A 19,341-nucleotide genomic window follows, 5' to 3' on the forward strand; every position below is an offset into this window, starting at 1 on the left:
GATGGGACCAACGATCATATAAGTGACAGACCAGGATCCAGGATCAAATACACATATATTGATTATTGTAATTTGTACCCCATAACATACAGCGGTGAAGCTTCATTGTGCCGAGGTACGCATGCTTCAAATAACATTCTCGTAATCCTTATGTCAGGATATATAGTGACATCGTGTTGTCTCGATCTTCGATCCATCATGTCATGTCCTACGAGGACAACACACACGTGACCGAAGAAATAACATTGTTGGCTGGCAAAACTTTGTGTGCATGGTAATAGCTCTCAGTATGGCTTGTTCAAAAATACCCATATAACAAATATCGATCCCATAGTTGTAATACGCGAAAAATAAAAATAAAGCGACACAGCCTCCCCGAGTGGACAAATGGAACACCTGCTTTAAGCCAGCGCACCCATGGGGTCCCAGGGAGGAAGGACGATGGCCTCCTTTTTGAGGACATCCTTCACCTCTTTACTGCAGAATCGGGGATCGACAACAGCCTGATAAACAAACTCATCAAGCCAGGCATCGCTCATAACAAACCAGCCCTTGTCACCAGCAGCAGTGCCCCAGCTGTTTTGTACCCTCCAGCGGACAGGTTCGCCTGTCTCCTCATCGAGGTGAACTGCCGTTAACACCATAGCATGTGTCATCTGGCTCTCTTTTGTCGCCAATCGCTGTGCCTTACTCATCCCGAGTAAAGTAGTGTTGAAACCCAACTCGTAATTGAAAAGATTGAGGTCCATAATACCGGACTTAGAATCACTGAACTTGCCAACGTCGCTGCCAAAGAAGATAGGAATGCCGGCTTTTAGCATCTTGATGCAAACTTTCTTGAGAGTATCGATATCAACGTTGACATAGCTCACACCGCGTCCACCAACAATGTTTCCCAGTCGTGATACTGAGAGCAAGTTGAGTGGCTCGTGACGAGGATCGTGTACGAGTGAGATCATACTGTCGATTGTGGTAGATGTAATACGGAACTCAGAGCTGTATATGTTCTTGGCAAACTCTTTAGGGGTTGACTTGACTTCATGGGCCTTGCCATTCTTGTCGTTGTACTGCCAAGTGAAAGCATCCTCGGGACTCGGTGGTGGTCCGAGGAGAAGAGTCATGATGAGAGAAATCTCACGCATCATCTTGTCCTTGGCCGAGGAAAGTGTGGTGGAGGAAACACCGTTTTGGGAGTTGATTAATCCTCGTAGTTTAAGGGCGAACTCGCGAAGCTTAGTCTTGATGACATTGTTCAAAATGCCAGAGCTTTGGGCATTCCAAGTATCTGGGTACAGAGTCTGAGGCACCAGGCCGTACTTTTCGACAAGGTTGTACACCATATCCCACTGGCCACCGTCTGAGACTATATCGCCCAGCAAGTTCTGGACAAGTCGACCTTCGAGGTCTTCTCCAGCAGTATCGATGACTTGCTCGAGAAACCAGTTGGACTTTTCAAGTTTATCCCAGTAGAAAAGATACTGCTGCGACAGCTCGAAACTCTCGAGGTTATATCGCTTCATGAGGGCCACGCGGAAGACGTTTGTCGAAGCAAAGAGCCAGCAGCGACCACTTGAGCGTTGATTTGTGATAGGATCTCCTTCAAACGGAATCTTAACATTGAATACCTGCTGGTCCGCAATTTCGGTCGCCAGTGAAGTGAGAACCTGTCTTGGGTTGGTTGAGCTCAGCGCTATAAGAGCGAGTCTTTTCTCAAGTTAGTCACATACTGTTACTGCAGCAGTGGTATCTCACTTGTTCTTGGGGTCCTTGAGAATAGAAGCCTGCCATGATTGAAGTACATGGACTGAGAGACCTTGTGCGTCTCGGACCAGTGACCCCATGAGAGCCTTCTCAGGATCGCTACTAATCTCGACGAACTCCTCGTCATCCTGAATCTGGAGACTAAGAAGACGATCAAGAACTGCCTTCTCATGAAGTGTCGGCTTTGATGACTGAGCGCCCATGGTCACCACGAATATCCGAATGTGGTGACAAGCGCAGTTCGTGTATACAGAATTCTAGTGAGCCTCAGCGGGTTGAGTTAATCGGGTTATGAGATGGACTGAATATAGGAAAGAGCACTGAGGGAAACTTTTCAGGTGACCAAAAGTTGTCACGCGCTCTCTTATCAATCATGACCTTGCGTGTGAGGCAGCCTTAAGTACCATCCATCTTGGGCTAGATTTCATCGCGCGGGGAAGCACCTTGATGATAAGGGTCGCAATGGGTGGGGAGAAGATTTCCCAAAATAGAAGATACGTGGTTTGAAAAAGTAGGCATACGGTTCAATCCAGGAAACTTTAGACAAAATGAAACTAGACTAATTACCGGACTTGTTTGATGACTATATCGGCCATTGAAGAAGTGGACAACATCAGATGAATGATATATGTCAAAGAGGATGAGGGTATAGTTGTTGGACAGTATGGGCTTCCCAAGATGATACCTTGATGGCTACAGAGCATCGGCAGAGGCCATTTAATTTGCCACAAGAAACATCAATTCATATGTTGGACCAAACCGATGAATAGTTATAGTTAAGTAGATGCGGAATCAATTGTCAATTACTATAGTTCATGTACAGAACTCTCCCATCTACACAAAAGACTCCAGTATTTCCAGCTAGCCAATATCATTTATCCAATCTCGACACAAACAAAACTCGAACCATCTTGACACAACAGATTCCCTATGAAACTTGACATTGTACAGGCAAGATAAGGGACAGCCCAGACCCGCTCCCCACAGCTGAGGTGAGACTGGTAGTGCTGCCCCTTCACTCAATTAAACATTGGGAAGAAGTCGCATTGCAAGCGGCTGCCCGTCTTAAGAAAACAGTTGAACACGCTTACAGACGAGAGCCGTGGATGACCTTCATGTCGACGGCGAGCTCACGGCCACCGTCGTTAAGGACGAGGACGCGAACAGAGCCACGGCCGGACTCGAAAGCATTGTGGAGGCGAGAGTAGAGGTTGGACTGGTCAATGACAGGAAGGCCCTGCTTGACGTCGCCAGTCTCGGTCATGGCAACGATCTGACCCTCCTGCATGTCGAGGACACGGTACTGCTTGAAGACAGGGCCGAGCATGGACTGAACGACAACGCTTGGGGCAGGGTTGGAGATGAAAGAAGACTCCTCGTGAAGCTGCTTGGTGAAGAGGTCGACACCAAGGTAGCGGTACTGGCCGGTGGCAGAGGAGGTAGAGATGCGGATGACCTGGCAGGGACGGCCCTGGAGCATAAGGAAGTCACCCAGGCGGATGTGGTGGCAGGGGATGCTGACGGTGTTGGGAGAGCAGTCATTGGCAGGACGAGAAGTCTCGCGAATGTCAATCTCAATGTCGCGGGACTTGTCACCCAGCTTGTGGATGCCGCCGGAGCGGAAAGAACCTGTTAGTTGAGTTAGTATGAATTAAGTTGCGAATAGAGAGCTTGACTGCGCTCTTGGGTGATGGTTTTCACTTACCCTCGTCGTCGTAGTAACCCATCTTGGACTTGTCGGACTTTGAAGCTTCGACGGTTTGTTCGGTGAATCTCACGTCCTTCTTGTAAGATGGACGAGGAACGGGCTTGTCAACGGCGTAAGTGTTGACTTGAGTTGTCTTGGTGTCGCGGTAGCGTGGCTGGGAAGAGCGGGCGTCAACAGTGAAATTGTTGATCTCAGTCTTCTCACAGTTGTTGTATTGAGGACGGGAAGATCGGCTGTCAACAGTGTAGTTGTTGAATTCGGTCTTCTCGGTGTGGTTGTACTGGGGGCGAGAGGAATGTTCGTCAACAGTAAACTTGTTGATTTCAGTCTTCTCAGAGGAATGGAATTGGGGAGCGGGTCGGCCTTCAACGGTGTAGTTGTTGGCTTTGAAGTTGTCTTGAGGTTGGTAGTGAGGATGAGAGTGGGAAGAAGGGTCTTCTGTGGAAAAAGCTTGGGCAGGGCGGTAACGCTGGCGGTATTCACGTTCAGCGAGATCAATGGGGGTGGAGTAGTAGGGATGACGGTGGGTGTCGATCTCTACGTGAGTGTGAGAAGTTTGGAATTTGGGAGGTGGTTGGTAGTGGGAAGGTTGGTGGTACTGGGAAGGTTGGTGGTACTGGGAAGGTTGGTGGTACTGGGAAGGTTGGTATTGAGAGGGAGGTTGAGGTCTAGATTTGTCTGGGTTAGCTGATGGATGTCTATAGTAAGTCGTTTGCGTATCATATGGCAACGGGAGACGGGCGGCCCCTGAGATAGCTCCACCGCCTTGCTCAGGCCAGCAGGCTTAGAGGCGCTAGTGAGCCGGGGAGGAAGCAAAGCAAATTGGGTATCCAGCCAAGCTGAGGTGGGTTGGCATGGTAGCATGCAGGGGGTGGGTGTGTGAGGGGTGTGAAGAGAGGATGTGAGAAGTGATGCGAGAATGGGATGGCTGGGGACTGAAGCGCTCCGTGCGCGGTGGGTAATGGTCCAGGCAAGCCAGACCAAGAAAAAGGAAAGTGAAAACTGATGGTTGGGAGAAGATCAGGGACAACGGCAATTGCTTTCGCCTAGCAAAAATGATGTGATGAATTGTAGTCTTGTTTTCGCTCGTCTCCATGGCCAGATCAGCGCACGGAGATGAGAGAATACAGACCCAGGGCATAGGGCAAGCACGTCTTTCTCAGACCGTATTCCCCGTGTAATTGCCCAAAGAAGTAACGAAAAAGATACGACCGAAATAGTGATGAAAGGAAATGTAAAATCGAACGTACCGTCGGGAGTCTTCACGGATAGTAAAGTCTTCGTGCTCGAATTTATGGACACCGGGACGGTGGTAATGTTCTTCTTCACGCGTAATATGGACCTCTTCTTCGATAAACTCTTGCTCTTGGCGAGGAGGAGGGACCTGTTCGGCGGTGACGGAGACAGAAGATATTTCACCTTCCCGTCCGGCTTCGGGCTGTTGGGGTTTGATCTCAACCTCTTCGTGTGTCTTTGTTTCGGTAACGGTCTGTGTGTGGGATTCGGATTCCCGATATGTCGATGGGAAGATACTGAAGGGAACGGGGACGCGTGCCTCAAAGTCCAGATTTGCGACTTTTGCTGGCGCGAGAGAAGCTTCTCATACAACCTTCCGAAATTCGAAAGGAAGACAAGAAGTTCTCTGGCTCTTGTTCCTACGAAACAAAAGTCGAAGAGAATGGAAAAGAAACCTGGTGATGGCGAGCGAAGGCCTTCAGTCGTTCTTTTCTTCTTGCCTGGGTGAGGTTGTGAATTGACGATGTCGATGTGGATGGCGATAATTGGAGGGAGTAGGAGGAGAAGAGGGACCGGACAAGACTCAGAACGAAACTGGGCTTTTGAAGACGGGGGCAGGATTGGACGAGTTGTGCCTCTGTGAGCGGTTACTGTACTTGTGTTGCTCCCTCGGCAGCGCTGCGTTCTGTTGATCCGTTGTGTCCCTTCTTGCCCAGCCCTTTCCCACGTATCCTGCCCTGACCTCTCTCTGCCTTACTGCCATATCTTACCCCCATGGGTGTGTCGATTATTCGCTCTTGTTGATGTTGATGGCTTGTTTACCACTCGTCTTGTTTACATGCCAGGGGGTCTGCATGTCGTCTTATTTACCTCTTGCCGAATCGAGGTTAGATCCGCAGCCCCAACCCCGTATGTGGAAGGCCCCACCATCCACTTCGTGTTTTGCAGCCCCTTCTTGGCCTGCCGGCCATTTTAACCCTTCCTGCTGCGTCTCAGCCAGAGACAATCAGCCAGCCTTCCAATAGCTCTTGAAGCTCTTTACCTGATGCAACCTAGCCTAGTTGCTCTCCAGCTTTAGCCAGTCATTAGCCAGGGAGCTACCTACCTAGTAGCTTTCCGCGTCAGCCTGTTACTGTATCCTCCCATCCTCTTCCACGCAATTCTCTTCCCACCTCCAGACTTACCTTGAAGATGTGACACGGTCCATGCTTTGGACATGGCTCTCAAACAGCAACTTGCAAACGTTAATGGAAAGTGGAACATAACCCCGTAAGCGATAGATGAAGCTTCGATCTCGTCACCGCTCCGCGTTCATTAGATCTGGTCGACTGAGTTGGACGCCATCTGGCCTGTTCGGTATATTATAGCATGGCAGCATGGATTTGAGCGCAAAGATCTTGCTCTCCCTCGCTTGAAACTCACCTCACTGATCTCATGCTGGTCCGTTCCTGAGCCTGGCAGCAACATGGAGAGCTCGCGTCATTGGACGAACATACATTCCAATTTGATCTCGCCTGGGGCCAGAGCAGTTACGCCACTTTCCAACCATGTAATCAGGGGTTGGAACCTGGCTGCCGCTGGGGTCGGCACCGCACAGTATCCCCAACCACTCACTTTGTGGTCGATGTTCTTCATGAGATCTCTAGATCTCTGTTTGAAGCCCGTTGACGCCTAGTGTATCCGTATGTGGACAGAACCGATAAAGTGACAATGCGTGACTGACTGCTTCCGCCCGACCTCTGGTAGTCGAGCATGACCTAAGTGGTACAAAAGCCAGAACCGGAATCAAATATTTGGTCGCAGCACAGTTTGAGGAGATGACTTGGTGGGCTCGTGCAGATGGCTACCTTCTTCCCATTGGTGGCCATGTGAAATCCCCAACCTCTCTAATTTCAATGACTCTCAAATAGTTCTAAACTCGGCACACCAACAACCTCTCCTCAGCTGCAAGTGCAGCTTCGGCGGCTGATCCATGATTCAACTCGTAATCATTAATGAACGAGTACGGGTGATATCGTGGAAGATTACCATTGGATGGCGCCGGACCTTTCATGCGAGTGTATTATTTAGTGCAACTAGATATCACCCATACAGCTGAAAGCGACCTGTCGTTGAGCGCGTCCCTCAGTCAGCGCATTGAGTTTCTTTGCCTAGCCATGGCCTCAATACTCGAGCGGAATTATCCGCAATACCAAAGCTGTCCAAAAAGATAGCATTGGTAGCCTCGGAGCTTCCGTGAGCCGCCAAGGTCTACCTCTGCTTCGTTCCAGATTGGGCACTTGTGAGCGATCACCACCAGCCTTCGTGTTTATCAATTGCATTCGATATCTGTCTAATGCAGCGTCATCATCAGCACCATTAGCTGCAGGAAGGTTTGTTCCTTGTCACTAGCTTCTTCTCCGAACCAATTGAACAGATGTCCTTGTCAGACATTAATTTCAATATCCCGCACAATATGATACTTTTAACATGTCCCATGTTCCATGTCTAATATCAAATCCTCAAATATCGATAAATTGGCTAAATTAGAAGCACTGATCTGCCAAGGCTACTATAATACCAAGTCCAGGTTCGCAGTTGCTGTAACAACCAAAAAAAAGCACTTGCCGATTTGCTGACAATGAATCCTTTGAGGAGACAATTTGCAGCGTTGGGTCGGATAGTAATCTCAGACCACCCACTAGCTAACTTCTGATACATACTAGATAGATCCGTGCCTCGGTCCCAGCGTTGCACCGTACCGTGCGAAAGAGTCCTGCGACTGTCAATGTTTTTGCTGTGCTGATGGCATGAGTTGATCAAAATTCCTCGGCTCAACGGGTGTCATGTGCTCAGTATTATATGGCAGCTTCGAGTGGTTGAGACTGTATTAAATAATAGTGAATGCAATGCTTGAACAGAGCCTGTGCCGTTATCTGAGAAATACAGGGTAACTCTGAGTGTGTTAATAATGCCTGCACACATGCTGATATACAGTATGCTCATGTTGTCCATCAACACCACGCAAGTAATGATGCGTTGCGTTCGTTACGTGCGCCCTCTGTTGTACTAATGCAAGTCTGATGCGCATTGGAAGTACTATGAGCAAAAATACTCCAGGTGGTGTTGCGACGCGGGTCTGCGATCAATCCACTGAGTCCTTGTCTCTGGGGTTCAACGTTTAGCGATATCTAGACGAGGATGTCATGCAAAAATCCCCCACAGCTTGAGTCATCGGTTGGTATCATACCTGTCAGATACACAAGAGTTGGGTAGCGAATTTCGTGGATGATTTACCTGACATTTCCTGCTTCTTCCTACCCGGCACTCAAGAAGCTCAAAGTCACGTGGAACCCAGATGATGTCAGCATGCCCCTCCATACCCCACGATGGGATTTGCCTTGTGCCGCGATGATGTAGTGTAGAGCCTGAGTTTTTCAAGGTCGTGTATCTTGGTCTAGAGACTATACTTCAAAATGAAGCAAAGATTCTCTTCGTTGGATGTGAAAGTGAGTGTAATGTGAAAATTACTCATGCCCTCTTCTAACTGCCGCATAAGATCATTGCACATGAGCTCCAGGAGCGCCTGGTGACTCTTCGACTCTCCAATGTATACGACCTTTCTTCCAAAATTCTTCTCCTCAAGTTTGCGAAACCCGACAATAAGAAGCAGCTTATTATCGATACCGGATTCCGTTGTCATCTGACAAAGTTCGCACGCACAACCGCTGCGGCCCCTTCCATATTCGTTGCGCGCCTCCGGAAGTTTCTCAAGACCAGACGGTTGACGGCAGTCAGACAAGTAGGCACCGATAGAGTACTTGAGTTTGAGTTCAGCGATGGCCAATATCGCATGTTCTTAGAGTTCTTTGCTGTATGTCCTATACCTCCTTGCTCTGATGAAACTCACTGACACTTTTGCCTCTAGAGTGGTAACATCATCCTCACAGATGCCGATTTGAACATCCTTGCCCTTGCGAGAACCGTATCCGAAGGCGAAGGGCAGGAGCCGCAGAGAGTTGGACTGCAATACTCTCTTGAGAACAGGCAGAACTATGGCGGAATTCCTCCCTTGACCAAAGAAAGAGTGCAAAATGCCCTCAAGGCGGCTGTGGAAAAGGCGGCTGCCAATGCGACGTCATTGAAGAAGCAAAAGGGCAAACCCGGCGGTGATCTGAGAAAGAGTCTGGCTGTGTCTATCACAGAGTTGCCTCCCGTACTTGTGGATCACTGGCTGCATACAAACAACTTCGATACCACAGTTAAGCCTGACGAAGTCCTAGCTAACGAGACTCTTTTGGATGAGTTGGTCAAGTCACTACAGGAAGCTCGTAAAATCGTTGAAGAGCTCACGAGCTCAGAAATATGCACTGGCTATATATTTGCTAAACGCCGAGAGAAGCCAGAAGGCAATGAAGGAAACGAAGAGGCAAAGACAAAGCGCGATAACCTACTATACGACGACTTTCACCCTTTTATCCCATACAAATTGACAAATGATTCCGCGATTGAGGTTCTCGAGTTCAAAGGCTACAACGAAACCGTTGATGAGTTCTTCTCGTCTTTGGAAGGTCAAAGACTCGAGTCCAAGCTGACTGAGCGCGAGGCAGCCGCAAAACGAAAATTGGAAGCCGCGAAGAATGAACAAAACAAACGGATTGAGGGGCTCCAAGAAGCACAAACTCTCAACTTCCGCAAAGCTGCCGCCATCGAAGCGAATGTCGAACGTGTCCAGGAAGCTATGGATGCCGTTAATGGGCTACTCAATCAAGGAATGGACTGGGTGGATGTTGGAAAGCTGGTTGAACGCGAGAAGAAGCGCCATAATCCCGTTGCCGAGATTATCAATCTACCTCTGAACCTTGCCGAGAATCTTATCACCCTTGAGCTGGCAGAAGAAGAGTTTGAACCGGAAGAAGATGACCCTTATGAGACCGACGACGACAACAGCGCACTAGGCGACGATGAAGGCACATCAGCTGCCAAAGGAAAGCAGACTAACAAGGCGCTTAATGTAGAGATCAATCTTGGCCTCAGCCCCTGGAGCAATGCACGAGAGTATTTCGATCAGAGAAAGACGGCGGCTGTCAAGGAAGAAAAAACTCAGCAACAAGCATCCAGGGCGCTGAAAAATGCGGAGCAAAAGATCACCGAAGATCTTAAAAAGGGGTTGAAACAAGAGAAGGCTCTGCTCCAGCCTATTCGTAAGCAGATGTGGTTCGAGAAGTTCACTTGGTTCATCTCATCCGACGGTTATCTTGTAATCGGAGGCAAAGATGCTCAGCAGAACGAAACCATATACAAGAAATATCTTCGAAAAGGCGATATTTACTGCCATGCTGATCTGCATGGAGCATCTAGTGTCATCATCAAGAACAAACCCAAAACTCCGGATGCACCAATACCTCCCGCAACGCTTTCCCAAGCGGGATCACTCGCCGTGTGCTCATCAAATGCTTGGGATTCTAAAGCTGGTATGCCTGCATGGTGGGTTAACGCTGATCAAGTCTCCAAATCTGCTCCAACAGGAGAATTTCTGCAAGCCGGAAGCTTTATGGTTCGTGGAAAGAAGAACTTTTTGCCTCCAGCCCAGCTTCTCCTTGGACTGGGCCTTGCTTTTAGAATCAGCGAAGAGAGCAAAGCTAAGCATTTCAAGCACCGCTTGAACGATGTTGACTCCGCAATCGGCGACGAAGGCTCTGGTGCTCCCCAATCAGCAGGAATGATGGGTGATGCCGACGAGTCCGGTGCAGGACATTCTGACGTACCCTCTGATTATGAATCCGAAGATGAGAAACATGATGAAGAGTCTCGTGATAATCCTCTTCAGGCGTTTGAGAAGGGCGAAGGCCATGATGACGAAGTTGAAGAGGCCGAGGAAGGTGTTTCGGAGCTTAGGATCTCGGATGAAGCAACCAACAAGGCTTCGAACCAAGCAGCTGAGGTTGACGAGAAAGAAGAAGAGGATTGTCGGACCGAGGAATACGGAGCTGATGACGGCGATGAACCCGCTAAATCGAAGAAGGAGACTGCCAGCAAGCCTTCAGAAACAGGCTCGCAAAACAATATGCCAAACTCCTCTAGAAAGCACCCCAAGCGAGGTCAACGGAGCAAAGCTAAAAAGATTGCTGCAAAGTATAAGCACCAAGACGATGAGGACCGAGCCGCTGCCGAATCTTTGATTGGAGCCACCATTGGACAAAAGAAGGCTGAGGCTGAGGCAAAGGCTAAAGCAGATCGCGAGGCAGAGCTCGCGGCAGCTAAAGAGCGACGTCGTGCACAGCACCAGCGGCAACAAAAGGAAACAGCTGAACATGAGGAGATTCGACGTGTCATGATGGAGGAAGGTGTTGAGATGCTTGATGAAGACGAGGCCAGCCAAATGACAGTGCTCGATGCTATTGTTGGCACACCTCTTCCCGATGACGAAATCCTTGAGATCATCCCAGTTTGCGCTCCATGGAACGCCCTCGGACGCTACAAGTACAAAGCCAAGCTGCAACCTGGTGCGACCAAGAAGGGTAAAGCAGTCAAGGAGGTTCTCGAGCGTTGGAAGGCGGTTTCTACTAAGAAGGGCGTTGTGGATGAAAATGCTCGGGATAAAGACCGAATGTGGCCGCGCGAGGTTGAGCTGATCAAGGCACTTAAACCTGAAGAGACTTTCAACGTGGTGCCTGTTGGCAAGGTGAGGGTCATGATGGCTGGCGGAAACAGTGGAAGTGGCGGCAGTGGTGGTAAAAAAGGTGCTGGTGGGAAGGGAAAAAGGGGAGGCAGAGGGTCTAAGAAATAACAGCTGATGGATTTGGACAAAGAATTAGAAAAATACATCACATCGATTTATCTGCTGAAATATGTGTTCAGACATGCCATAAAAATTGCATATATGGTCAATATTCATCACTCTATGTATAGTTCCTTTATATACTCAACGCTACATGTCCATTTCTTCATAAATCATAAATCTGCTTGCTCATCGCGTACTATAGCTGATCTTGTCAAACTTCCTCACGTCATCAGGCATACGTGCAATACACAATTCACCACAAAACTCGCCCCATTCACCGCTCGTCGCGTCGCGAACGGCGTCTCTCATGCCTCTACCGTAACGTTCACGGTAAGCTTGCTTGACAGCCCGCATATGGTGTGGATCCCAGTGGTATCGAACAAGGCGTGAAATAAGCAGCTCGCGACGAAGCCCATCTTTGCGAGACGCCGAGGTGGCGTGATGAATGAGCAGGGCGTCGCGAACGGGACGGTTGATGACACCGTTAAGAATATGCGCCAAGAGTTCACCCTGACGGATGTCAGTAATGGAACAAGGTTTGTCAACAGATGGAAAGACATGTCAAACTTACCACAAGGTTCCCGCTCTTTTTGAGAGCATCGCGCGCAAAGTTGGCACGGTACTGACGCTCGTACTCCTGAAGAATTGCGCGAAGATGAGAGTCGCTACGAAGTACGATAATGTTGATCATTGCTGTCTCACCACCCTTTTCCGATTTTATGGAGCGGCGGAGATCAGCGACGTCCTGGTCAACCAGAGCGTAGTCGATTGGCATTAGGCGGCCGTGATGATCATACTCTTCCATGCGACGCTCCTCAAGAACTAGAAGGACGGCTTTCTTAAACTTGTCCTCCTTGAGCTCTTCCTTCATGCATTTGGTGAGGCTGTTGTCGTACTTTTTGTCTGTGAAAGCGTCCTTGATATAACGTATTTCGGCATTGGTGCGACCCATGAGGGATTCAATGAGCAGTTCTCGACGAGTCTTGTCCCCCTGGTACCAAAAGTTGGCCCAGTATGCTTCGCTCTCCCATATACCCAGGGCAACGGAGTAGCAGGCCTTCATCAGGAGAGGGTCTTCATCTTTGAGACGAGCACGGATATGCTTGGCAATGTTGACGCCCTTGCGCTCGGATCCTGTTTTGACGAGCGCTTTGTAATCAGCGCGTAGCTTCATAACTTGATCGTGTGTCAAGCTTGGTAGAATCTCGATGAGCGGCTCAGTGTCAGGTTTACGGCTCCCCTTGAGGGCCTGGGCTAGCTGGGTTGTGATGTCCTCAGGGTCGTGGAAGCGGGCGCGTCGGCGACGTCTACTATCCTCTTCATTATCAGACCCTAGCGGAGAGAGCGCCTCAAGAGCTCGATTATCCTCGCTCGACTTAGCAGCAAGCAGCAGAGGAGATGGCATAGGAGAGCAGTCCTGGTAAGTGCCATAGTAGGACTCGAGCATGGGCGATGGTGGGGCATTTGCGAGTGATGCGCCGGCCAAGCCACCGACGGCGAGGCCGCCGACTGTCAGTCCGGTGTTGATGCTCAGGCCTGACATCCTCTCAGTTGGAGGCTGAGGAGACTTGTCCTTCCGACTATGGCGTCCATCCCTGGATCGTGATCTGTGTCTGTGATGGCTGTCCACAGTCAGAGTATCTCCCGACTTTTCTCTCCTGTGGGATCGAGATCTTTCCCGAGACTTTTCACGTCGGCGAGACCTGTCCCGTGACTTTTCGCGTTTTCGGCTCCCAGAGTCAATATTTAGAAGGTCTGAACTGCCCCGAGGATCAGAAGATCTGTCTCTACGGCGTTCGCGATGTTTCTCGTCATCACGGCTTCTAGGCTCAGCAGTCACGACATTGGCATTGGAGCCATAAATCTCATTGTAGCGCACATCTTCCCTGGACCTGCGCGATCCATACTGATCAACAGATGGATTTGCGGGATCGCGATGAGTATATCCGTAGGGGTTTTGCTGCTGAGCATAATAGTCATCCTCAGACGTTGGAGGGGGGTTGTATGTAGTCATAACCTGGCTGGCGGTTGAGGGGAGTCCTGTGGCCTTGCCATAAGCTAAGTCGTCAGTCTCAGCTTTGGGGCGCGGAGGGACTCCTGGCTGTCCATAGGCCAGGTCATCGTCTAGCTTATCTTTACGGCTTCGATTGTCCCTTTCTTTGTTGTCGCCAGGAGATCCAGTAAGCTTGCGCATGTACTTCTGTGGCAGAAAGCTGAATCTGTCTTGCTCATCCTTGGCACGGGGCTCTGCATTGTAAGTGTATGGGTCTTTATCTTTCTCGCGACGGCTGTCATCAGGGAATGCTCCTGGCAAGTTACTGTCAACCCTGTCGTGCGAAGATCTGTATGGCGAGTCCTTCGGCGGAGAGGCTGTTCGGTAAGTGGGCTGATAAGAGTCGTAGCTGTATTGCTCTAGATTTCCAGGGATTGTAGGATAGATGCCGCCCTCATCGGGGTAGGGCAGAGCGCCGCTTGCTTGTGGCGCGCCCGGTCTTGTGCGGTCATTCAAATCATCTTCTGGGTATATGTAGCTCGGTTCGCGATAGTCGCTGTAGGATGGGCGTTCAGCATCGCTCTTAGATCTATGATCACGAGAGCGCGACCGGGATCGATCCTTTCGGGACCTATCATCAGGTCGGAGAGAAGACATAATCGCTCGTTTTGGGAGGTTTGCTGGTTTTTCGCAAAGACACAAGCTGAAGCTGCAACAGAAGGAGGGGTATTTATTTGTGTGGAGCTCGCGGGGTTGGCTCTCGTTCTCTGGTTATGTCTGAAACAAGACAGGAGAGAGGAGAGGAGAGGAGGGATGGAGAACAGGTAGCAGATGCCTAGTGATTATGCGAGAGAACAAGAGATGATCATGGCGGATTGGTAATAAATCCCAGGCTTCCCGTTCATTTAAATTAACAATAACCGGCCGCCTGATGCGATGGCATGCGTCAATGGCGGACGCACCGAAATGCTAGGCTAGGGTACTCTACCTCCACTTGACTGGCATTGGAACCTGACCTGCAGAGACCCAAGCTCTTGGTGTTATGAGAGACCAGTCAAACAGCTTATGAGGGTCTCAACTCGCATCTGTCGGGTGACCCCGAACGCTACCGGGCCGCTTAACTGGGGTTTAGTGTGGCGGTTCCAACGAGGCAGAGGCTGAGGCTGAAAACAAGGGGACGGATAGGTTGTCATTCTGCGGGGCTGCACTGGGCTGTGCTGGGTAGGTAGGTAGAGATGATAGTATTGAGATTGGATCATAGTATCAGTTAATGGTAATTTCATGAAAATTCATGACGTTGTAGAATGACTATTGTTGTTTTGAGATAGCCACTACGTCACCTGAACATAGTATCTACCGAGCCAATATTGGGCTCAAGAAGGTGTGGGCAGTAAGTAAGTTTGGGCATCATTCTCTACCTAGTGAGTGGGCTGTTGTAGATTTGTATATCTGAAACATAAAACTGGTTATAAACTTGTACTACCAAAGGTATTTCCAACCCCTGAGGTGTTTTCATGAGCCTGAAGAAAGAACAGCTAGGTGTCTATATGGAAAAGTACAATATATTTGGCCTCAATACTGTCTTCTATTGTGATGGCACTCTTTCACCCCGTTGAAACACATATAGCGCCTCGTCCTTTCCAGGAAACGAAGGCAAAGCAACCTTGGTGACCATGGTCCAATCCTTATGCTCACTCTCCATGAACTCATCCATAGTTATTCCCTTGAACCCTGTGTAACCATTCCGGTTCTGCGTACCCACAACCGCGATAGTGTCGCCCTCAAACGCAGCGACGAGATTTCTCGTAAAACCTCCTTCAGTGCCACCACCTATACCGCCGCCAACGACAGGGTACACGAGTAAGAGAACCATTTCTTTTCCATTGGCGTTCTTGCGCAACCACTTAACACCATCAGAAATGACTGTGTCATTAACCCAGTTGACTCGCCATTCACTCTGCATATTGTCCACCGCGTGTACAGTCAGGCCGTAACGACGGAGCATGAAAGCCCAGTATCCATTTCCTGACCCTATATCCGCAATAGGGCGCCCGTCAGCCAGGATCTTGAGAATAGACAGGCTTTCGTGAGTTGGCGTTGCACAACCAAAATGGTGCATGAAGATGGGCAGTACGTGATGGCTTGTTGCAACACGTTCTGATGCTGGGCAAGGACCGCACCACTCCAGTGAGTGACATGACCACATCCAAAAATCGAGATATGGGTTTGTGCTGGGCGGCTTTTTGCACTTGGGGATGGTGAGTTTCGTCACAAGCCCCGGGTGTAGATATCGCTTTCTCTCTAGATTGGCTGCGACCTCACTTCTCGTTGAGCCTTTTTTAGCATTGGTTCCCAGGTTCTTGAGGACCGCACCAGTTGCCGTTGATGGCCTGAAAATAGAGGCATATGCTTCAACGTCAGTCTGAGGAGGCGGATCTCTCTGTCAAGGTCAGTTTCTTTGTTGTCCAGTTCTCAGGGGCTGTTAATGGGCGAGATCTTACTGGTGAGCCATCATCGTTACGATACCAAGCGTGCAGGCCATTGGTACCTCCGAGATTCACAACAGATTGTACTTGTGCTAGTTTTACACTTGTTATGGCATGATATGTGTAGGAATCTGGTTCAGGAAGCTGGAATAGTACTCGACTTGCGTTGTGCAGATCGTTCTTCAGCAAATAATCGACAGCTTCCTTCTGACGGTCGATGTCTTCAATAGCCTCATCTGGTTTGAATGCTGGGCTTCCAACACAATGGAAAAAATTGGATTGAGACATTTGAAGTATACCGACAGCCTCGGTGATGAGTTGGGGTTAGTGATTTACAGAAAATCTCGATGACGTTGTTGCGTTGTTAGTAAGTCACATTAACAGTCTAATAAGTTATTTCTTTTCAAAAAGTGGGCGCCTCTTTTCGTCTCGGTGACCCTGACCTTTGATGCCACCATATCGATTGTGCAGGCTAACGTCAAAGATGGTTAGGTAGGTAAGCTGTGTATGGATGTTAGCACTATTGGTCAAACATTGGTGAGAAGGGAGCCTCAAGTATTGACCACAGCTTTATTGATGCAAATGCTTTGATCCAGCTCTTTTTGTTCTCTCTCTCTCCCGCACTTTATTTACCTAGCATTGCTTTTGTCACTGTGAAGCGAATTTGCTCGGACCATCCGGATGGAAATACGGATACCGCTCCGCTATTAATCAAGTGACGACTCGTTTGATACATCATATATGAGGAGTCTACCTACACCTGGTCATTTGTCACAAATCCAATGTCTCAGGGGGGGCGCGGTTATGTTGGATTAGAGGTTGGTTTACGGACAGTCCACCAACAGCCTGCAGCATGTTGGGCTTTAAACCACAACGCGGTTAGATAGGTAGTGCAGACTAGGTAAGTAGTTTAGGAAACCATGAAAGAACCTACCAAGGTTGAGTTAAGTTCAGCCCATTATTTTCTTTGTTTGTGAGATTCGCCTGACCATTCGTCTAATTAGATGCCCTAATCATCAGAATTGAGTGGGCTTCTAATAACGGAGGGAGGGAGGGAGAGGCACTTCGATACCGAACTTTGAGTCACTGTCAATGATCAATTCGAACGATAGACAAGACTCAAGACTGGGCGGCTTGGCTAGAACCAGTATCTGTCAGTATTTATAATCGAAGTGGCGGCAAACTGCCACTTTCTTGGCACGATCTATACCGCAACCAACTACTAACTGTCGGGCCCGTCCCTTGCCTGAAAAAGCCCCACCAACTTTCAGCAGATGCGGGTAGGATGAATGAACCTACGCTGGTCTAGGTACATTAAGTGTGTTTAGGAGGTAGCTATTTGTACTTACCTTAGTACCAGGTATTCTCAAACGCCTCTTTCTTCTAGACATGTAACTCTCCTCCTGCAACTGCAGAATTTGTTTATTCAAACACATTGCTAGGAATCTGCCTGCCTCTGCGCGTGTTATCCATGTGGGTTTGACACCAAATATCATCATACCAACCAACTGCCATTACAACCCCTTGGCATTCAGATCTACCCCAGTTGGTAATATCGTCATCGGACCGTGCATGCTGTTTCAATCTTCATTTTCGTTCACAACCCTTTACGATATATCGAGGCCTGTGGCGAAGCCCTAGCCTACGCAGATCATCCATCCATTATTTAGACATTAAAGTTGTCTTTTTATATCCGCACCAAGTCGACCAAACGCCAACCACTTCTTCGTTATACCCGTCTTCCTTCCGGCACTTACACTTCAACTACGATGGACCAGGAACCGCCTAATAAGAGACAGCGCGAGGATGCTACTGATTGTGATGAATTGTCTGTTCATGACCAATTGCATTCTGGTGCTGTCAAGTCAAGCGACCGTGACATATCAGAAACTAGCAAACCATACGATGCCTTGAAGGAATACCGCCGGACGGATCGCGCAACAGACTCTCCTACTTCAGACATATCGGAACAGTGTCGACGTAATGATCCCGGGGTCACGTCGCCACTTACTCACCCGAATGGAATCTCAATGTTCCCGGAAATGTCGGTTACAGAGCAGGAGGCCATGTCTCGACAAGCTCTAGCTCAGGCCGAAGAAACTATCGTCGCAGACAGTGACGAGTACAATTCTACGGACGACGCTGGATACGGGAGCGATAACATGAGCTCTGCGAGCACATCCATTGGCTCATCTGTTCGGGATTACATGTTTGAGAATGGCCGCCGTTACCACAGCTTTCGCGCCGGGGCATACAACTTTCCAAACGATGACGTGGAACAGGAGAGAGAAGACATGAAGCATGCCATGGTCAGACTTCTCTCAGGCCAAAAACTGCATTTTGCGCCTCTCGGTGACAACCCTCAGAATATTCTCGACATTGGGACTGGCACAGGAATATGGGCGATCGAGAGTAAGACCACATTGCTTCTTCATGCGTGTACGTTCCGACAGCTAACACTGAAACAGTGGGCGAGCAATATCCCAGTGCCAATGTTCTCGGTATCGACCTCTCGCCCATACAACCAACTTGGTTGCCACCCAACGTTCACTTTATGGTTGACGATGTCGAGTCTTCCTGGCTTCATCCCCAGAATCACTTTGATTATATTCATTCCCGGCATACCGTTCAAGCGGTCAAAGATTGGCCTCGGCTGTTAGATAGCGCCCTACAGTGAGTACCAACCCCCCAATGCCATTCCACCAATATCACACTCATGCAAGGAAAGGCACATGAAGCCTGGAGGCTGGATGGAGCTCCAAGAGATTCATCATTACCCCCACAACGCAAGAACGGGTGAAGCCATCCAGCCATACGATCACCCAATTGCGCAATACTGGACTTACATCAACGAGGGTCTTGCAGCACTTGGTGTAGATTTCCCTGCCGCAGCAGGGGGCAAGTTGGCTGCCAAGATGCAATCGGCCGGTTTTATAAATGTTACTGAACGAATATTCCACGTCCCTCTTGGAACTTGGCCTAAGAATCAAGTTCTCAAGACTGTCGGGCTCTATTGGCGCACCATATTAAACGATGGCATCCAAGCCATTGCTCTCGGTCCTATGTCTAGAGGGATGGGATGGAGCCGTGAGCAGATTGAAGTCTTTCTTGTCAGTGTGCGAAGGGCTTACAGTGACAACACGGCGTTGCTATACATGCCCATGCACATCGTGTATGGCCAAAAGCCGTACTAGAAGCACCGGATTAGAACATACAAAAGAGAAAAAGGTAAGAAACACACAAGATCGACGACAGTTTCGATGCCGTTCTGCAACCAAGGATGTGCCGACCCGAGGGACACCATCATAACATGGGGCCACTAAAGATGCCAAATGGAATGCTGGGTGGACGTTGTTTTTGCTCTGATACGAACTTCTCATGTATCCCAGCTACG

General features: G+C 49.2%; 6 protein-coding genes across 6 annotated transcripts; 2 read left to right on the forward strand and 4 right to left on the reverse strand.

Annotated features, from left to right (window-relative positions):
- Positions 1–401: 401 nt before the first annotated feature.
- Positions 402–1,964, reverse strand: FPOAC1_004867 (uncharacterized protein; the record flags this gene model as incomplete). The annotated part of the gene is made up of 2 exons (XM_044849405.1): positions 402–1,704; positions 1,753–1,964. 2 exons carry the CDS (start codon positions 1,962–1,964, stop codon positions 402–404), a joined length of 1,515 nt encoding a protein of 504 aa, XP_044708115.1.
- Positions 1,965–2,848: 884 nt separating this feature from the next.
- On the reverse strand, positions 2,849–5,923 carry FPOAC1_004868 (uncharacterized protein; the record flags this gene model as incomplete). Its single annotated transcript, XM_044849406.1, has 4 exons — positions 2,849–3,390; positions 3,467–4,137; positions 4,720–5,050; positions 5,890–5,923. 4 exons carry the CDS (start codon positions 5,921–5,923, stop codon positions 2,849–2,851), a joined length of 1,578 nt encoding a protein of 525 aa, XP_044708116.1.
- A 2,237-nt stretch (positions 5,924–8,160) lies between these two features.
- FPOAC1_004869 (uncharacterized protein) lies at positions 8,161–11,474 on the forward strand (the record flags this gene model as incomplete). Its single annotated transcript, XM_044849407.1, has 3 exons — positions 8,161–8,193; positions 8,244–8,558; positions 8,613–11,474. The coding sequence occupies 3 exons, from the start codon at positions 8,161–8,163 to the stop codon at positions 11,472–11,474; spliced, it is 3,210 nt and encodes a 1,069-aa protein (XP_044708117.1).
- A 180-nt stretch (positions 11,475–11,654) lies between these two features.
- On the reverse strand, positions 11,655–14,118 carry FPOAC1_004870 (uncharacterized protein; the record flags this gene model as incomplete). Its single annotated transcript, XM_044849408.1, has 2 exons — positions 11,655–11,978; positions 12,040–14,118. 2 exons carry the CDS (start codon positions 14,116–14,118, stop codon positions 11,655–11,657), a joined length of 2,403 nt encoding a protein of 800 aa, XP_044708118.1.
- A 928-nt stretch (positions 14,119–15,046) lies between these two features.
- On the reverse strand, positions 15,047–16,235 carry FPOAC1_004871 (uncharacterized protein; the record flags this gene model as incomplete). Its single annotated transcript, XM_044849409.1, has 2 exons — positions 15,047–15,901; positions 15,963–16,235. The coding sequence occupies 2 exons, from the start codon at positions 16,233–16,235 to the stop codon at positions 15,047–15,049; spliced, it is 1,128 nt and encodes a 375-aa protein (XP_044708119.1).
- A 1,481-nt stretch (positions 16,236–17,716) lies between these two features.
- Positions 17,717–19,141, forward strand: FPOAC1_004872 (uncharacterized protein; the record flags this gene model as incomplete). Its single annotated transcript, XM_044849410.1, has 3 exons — positions 17,717–18,359; positions 18,416–18,620; positions 18,676–19,141. 3 exons carry the CDS (start codon positions 17,717–17,719, stop codon positions 19,139–19,141), a joined length of 1,314 nt encoding a protein of 437 aa, XP_044708120.1.
- Between the last annotated feature and the right edge of the window lie 200 nt (positions 19,142–19,341).

Source organism: Fusarium poae, chromosome 2 (genome assembly GCF_019609905.1).
Source record: "Fusarium poae strain DAOMC 252244 chromosome 2, whole genome shotgun sequence".
In the NCBI taxonomy this organism is placed as follows: domain Eukaryota; kingdom Fungi; phylum Ascomycota; class Sordariomycetes; order Hypocreales; family Nectriaceae; genus Fusarium; species Fusarium poae.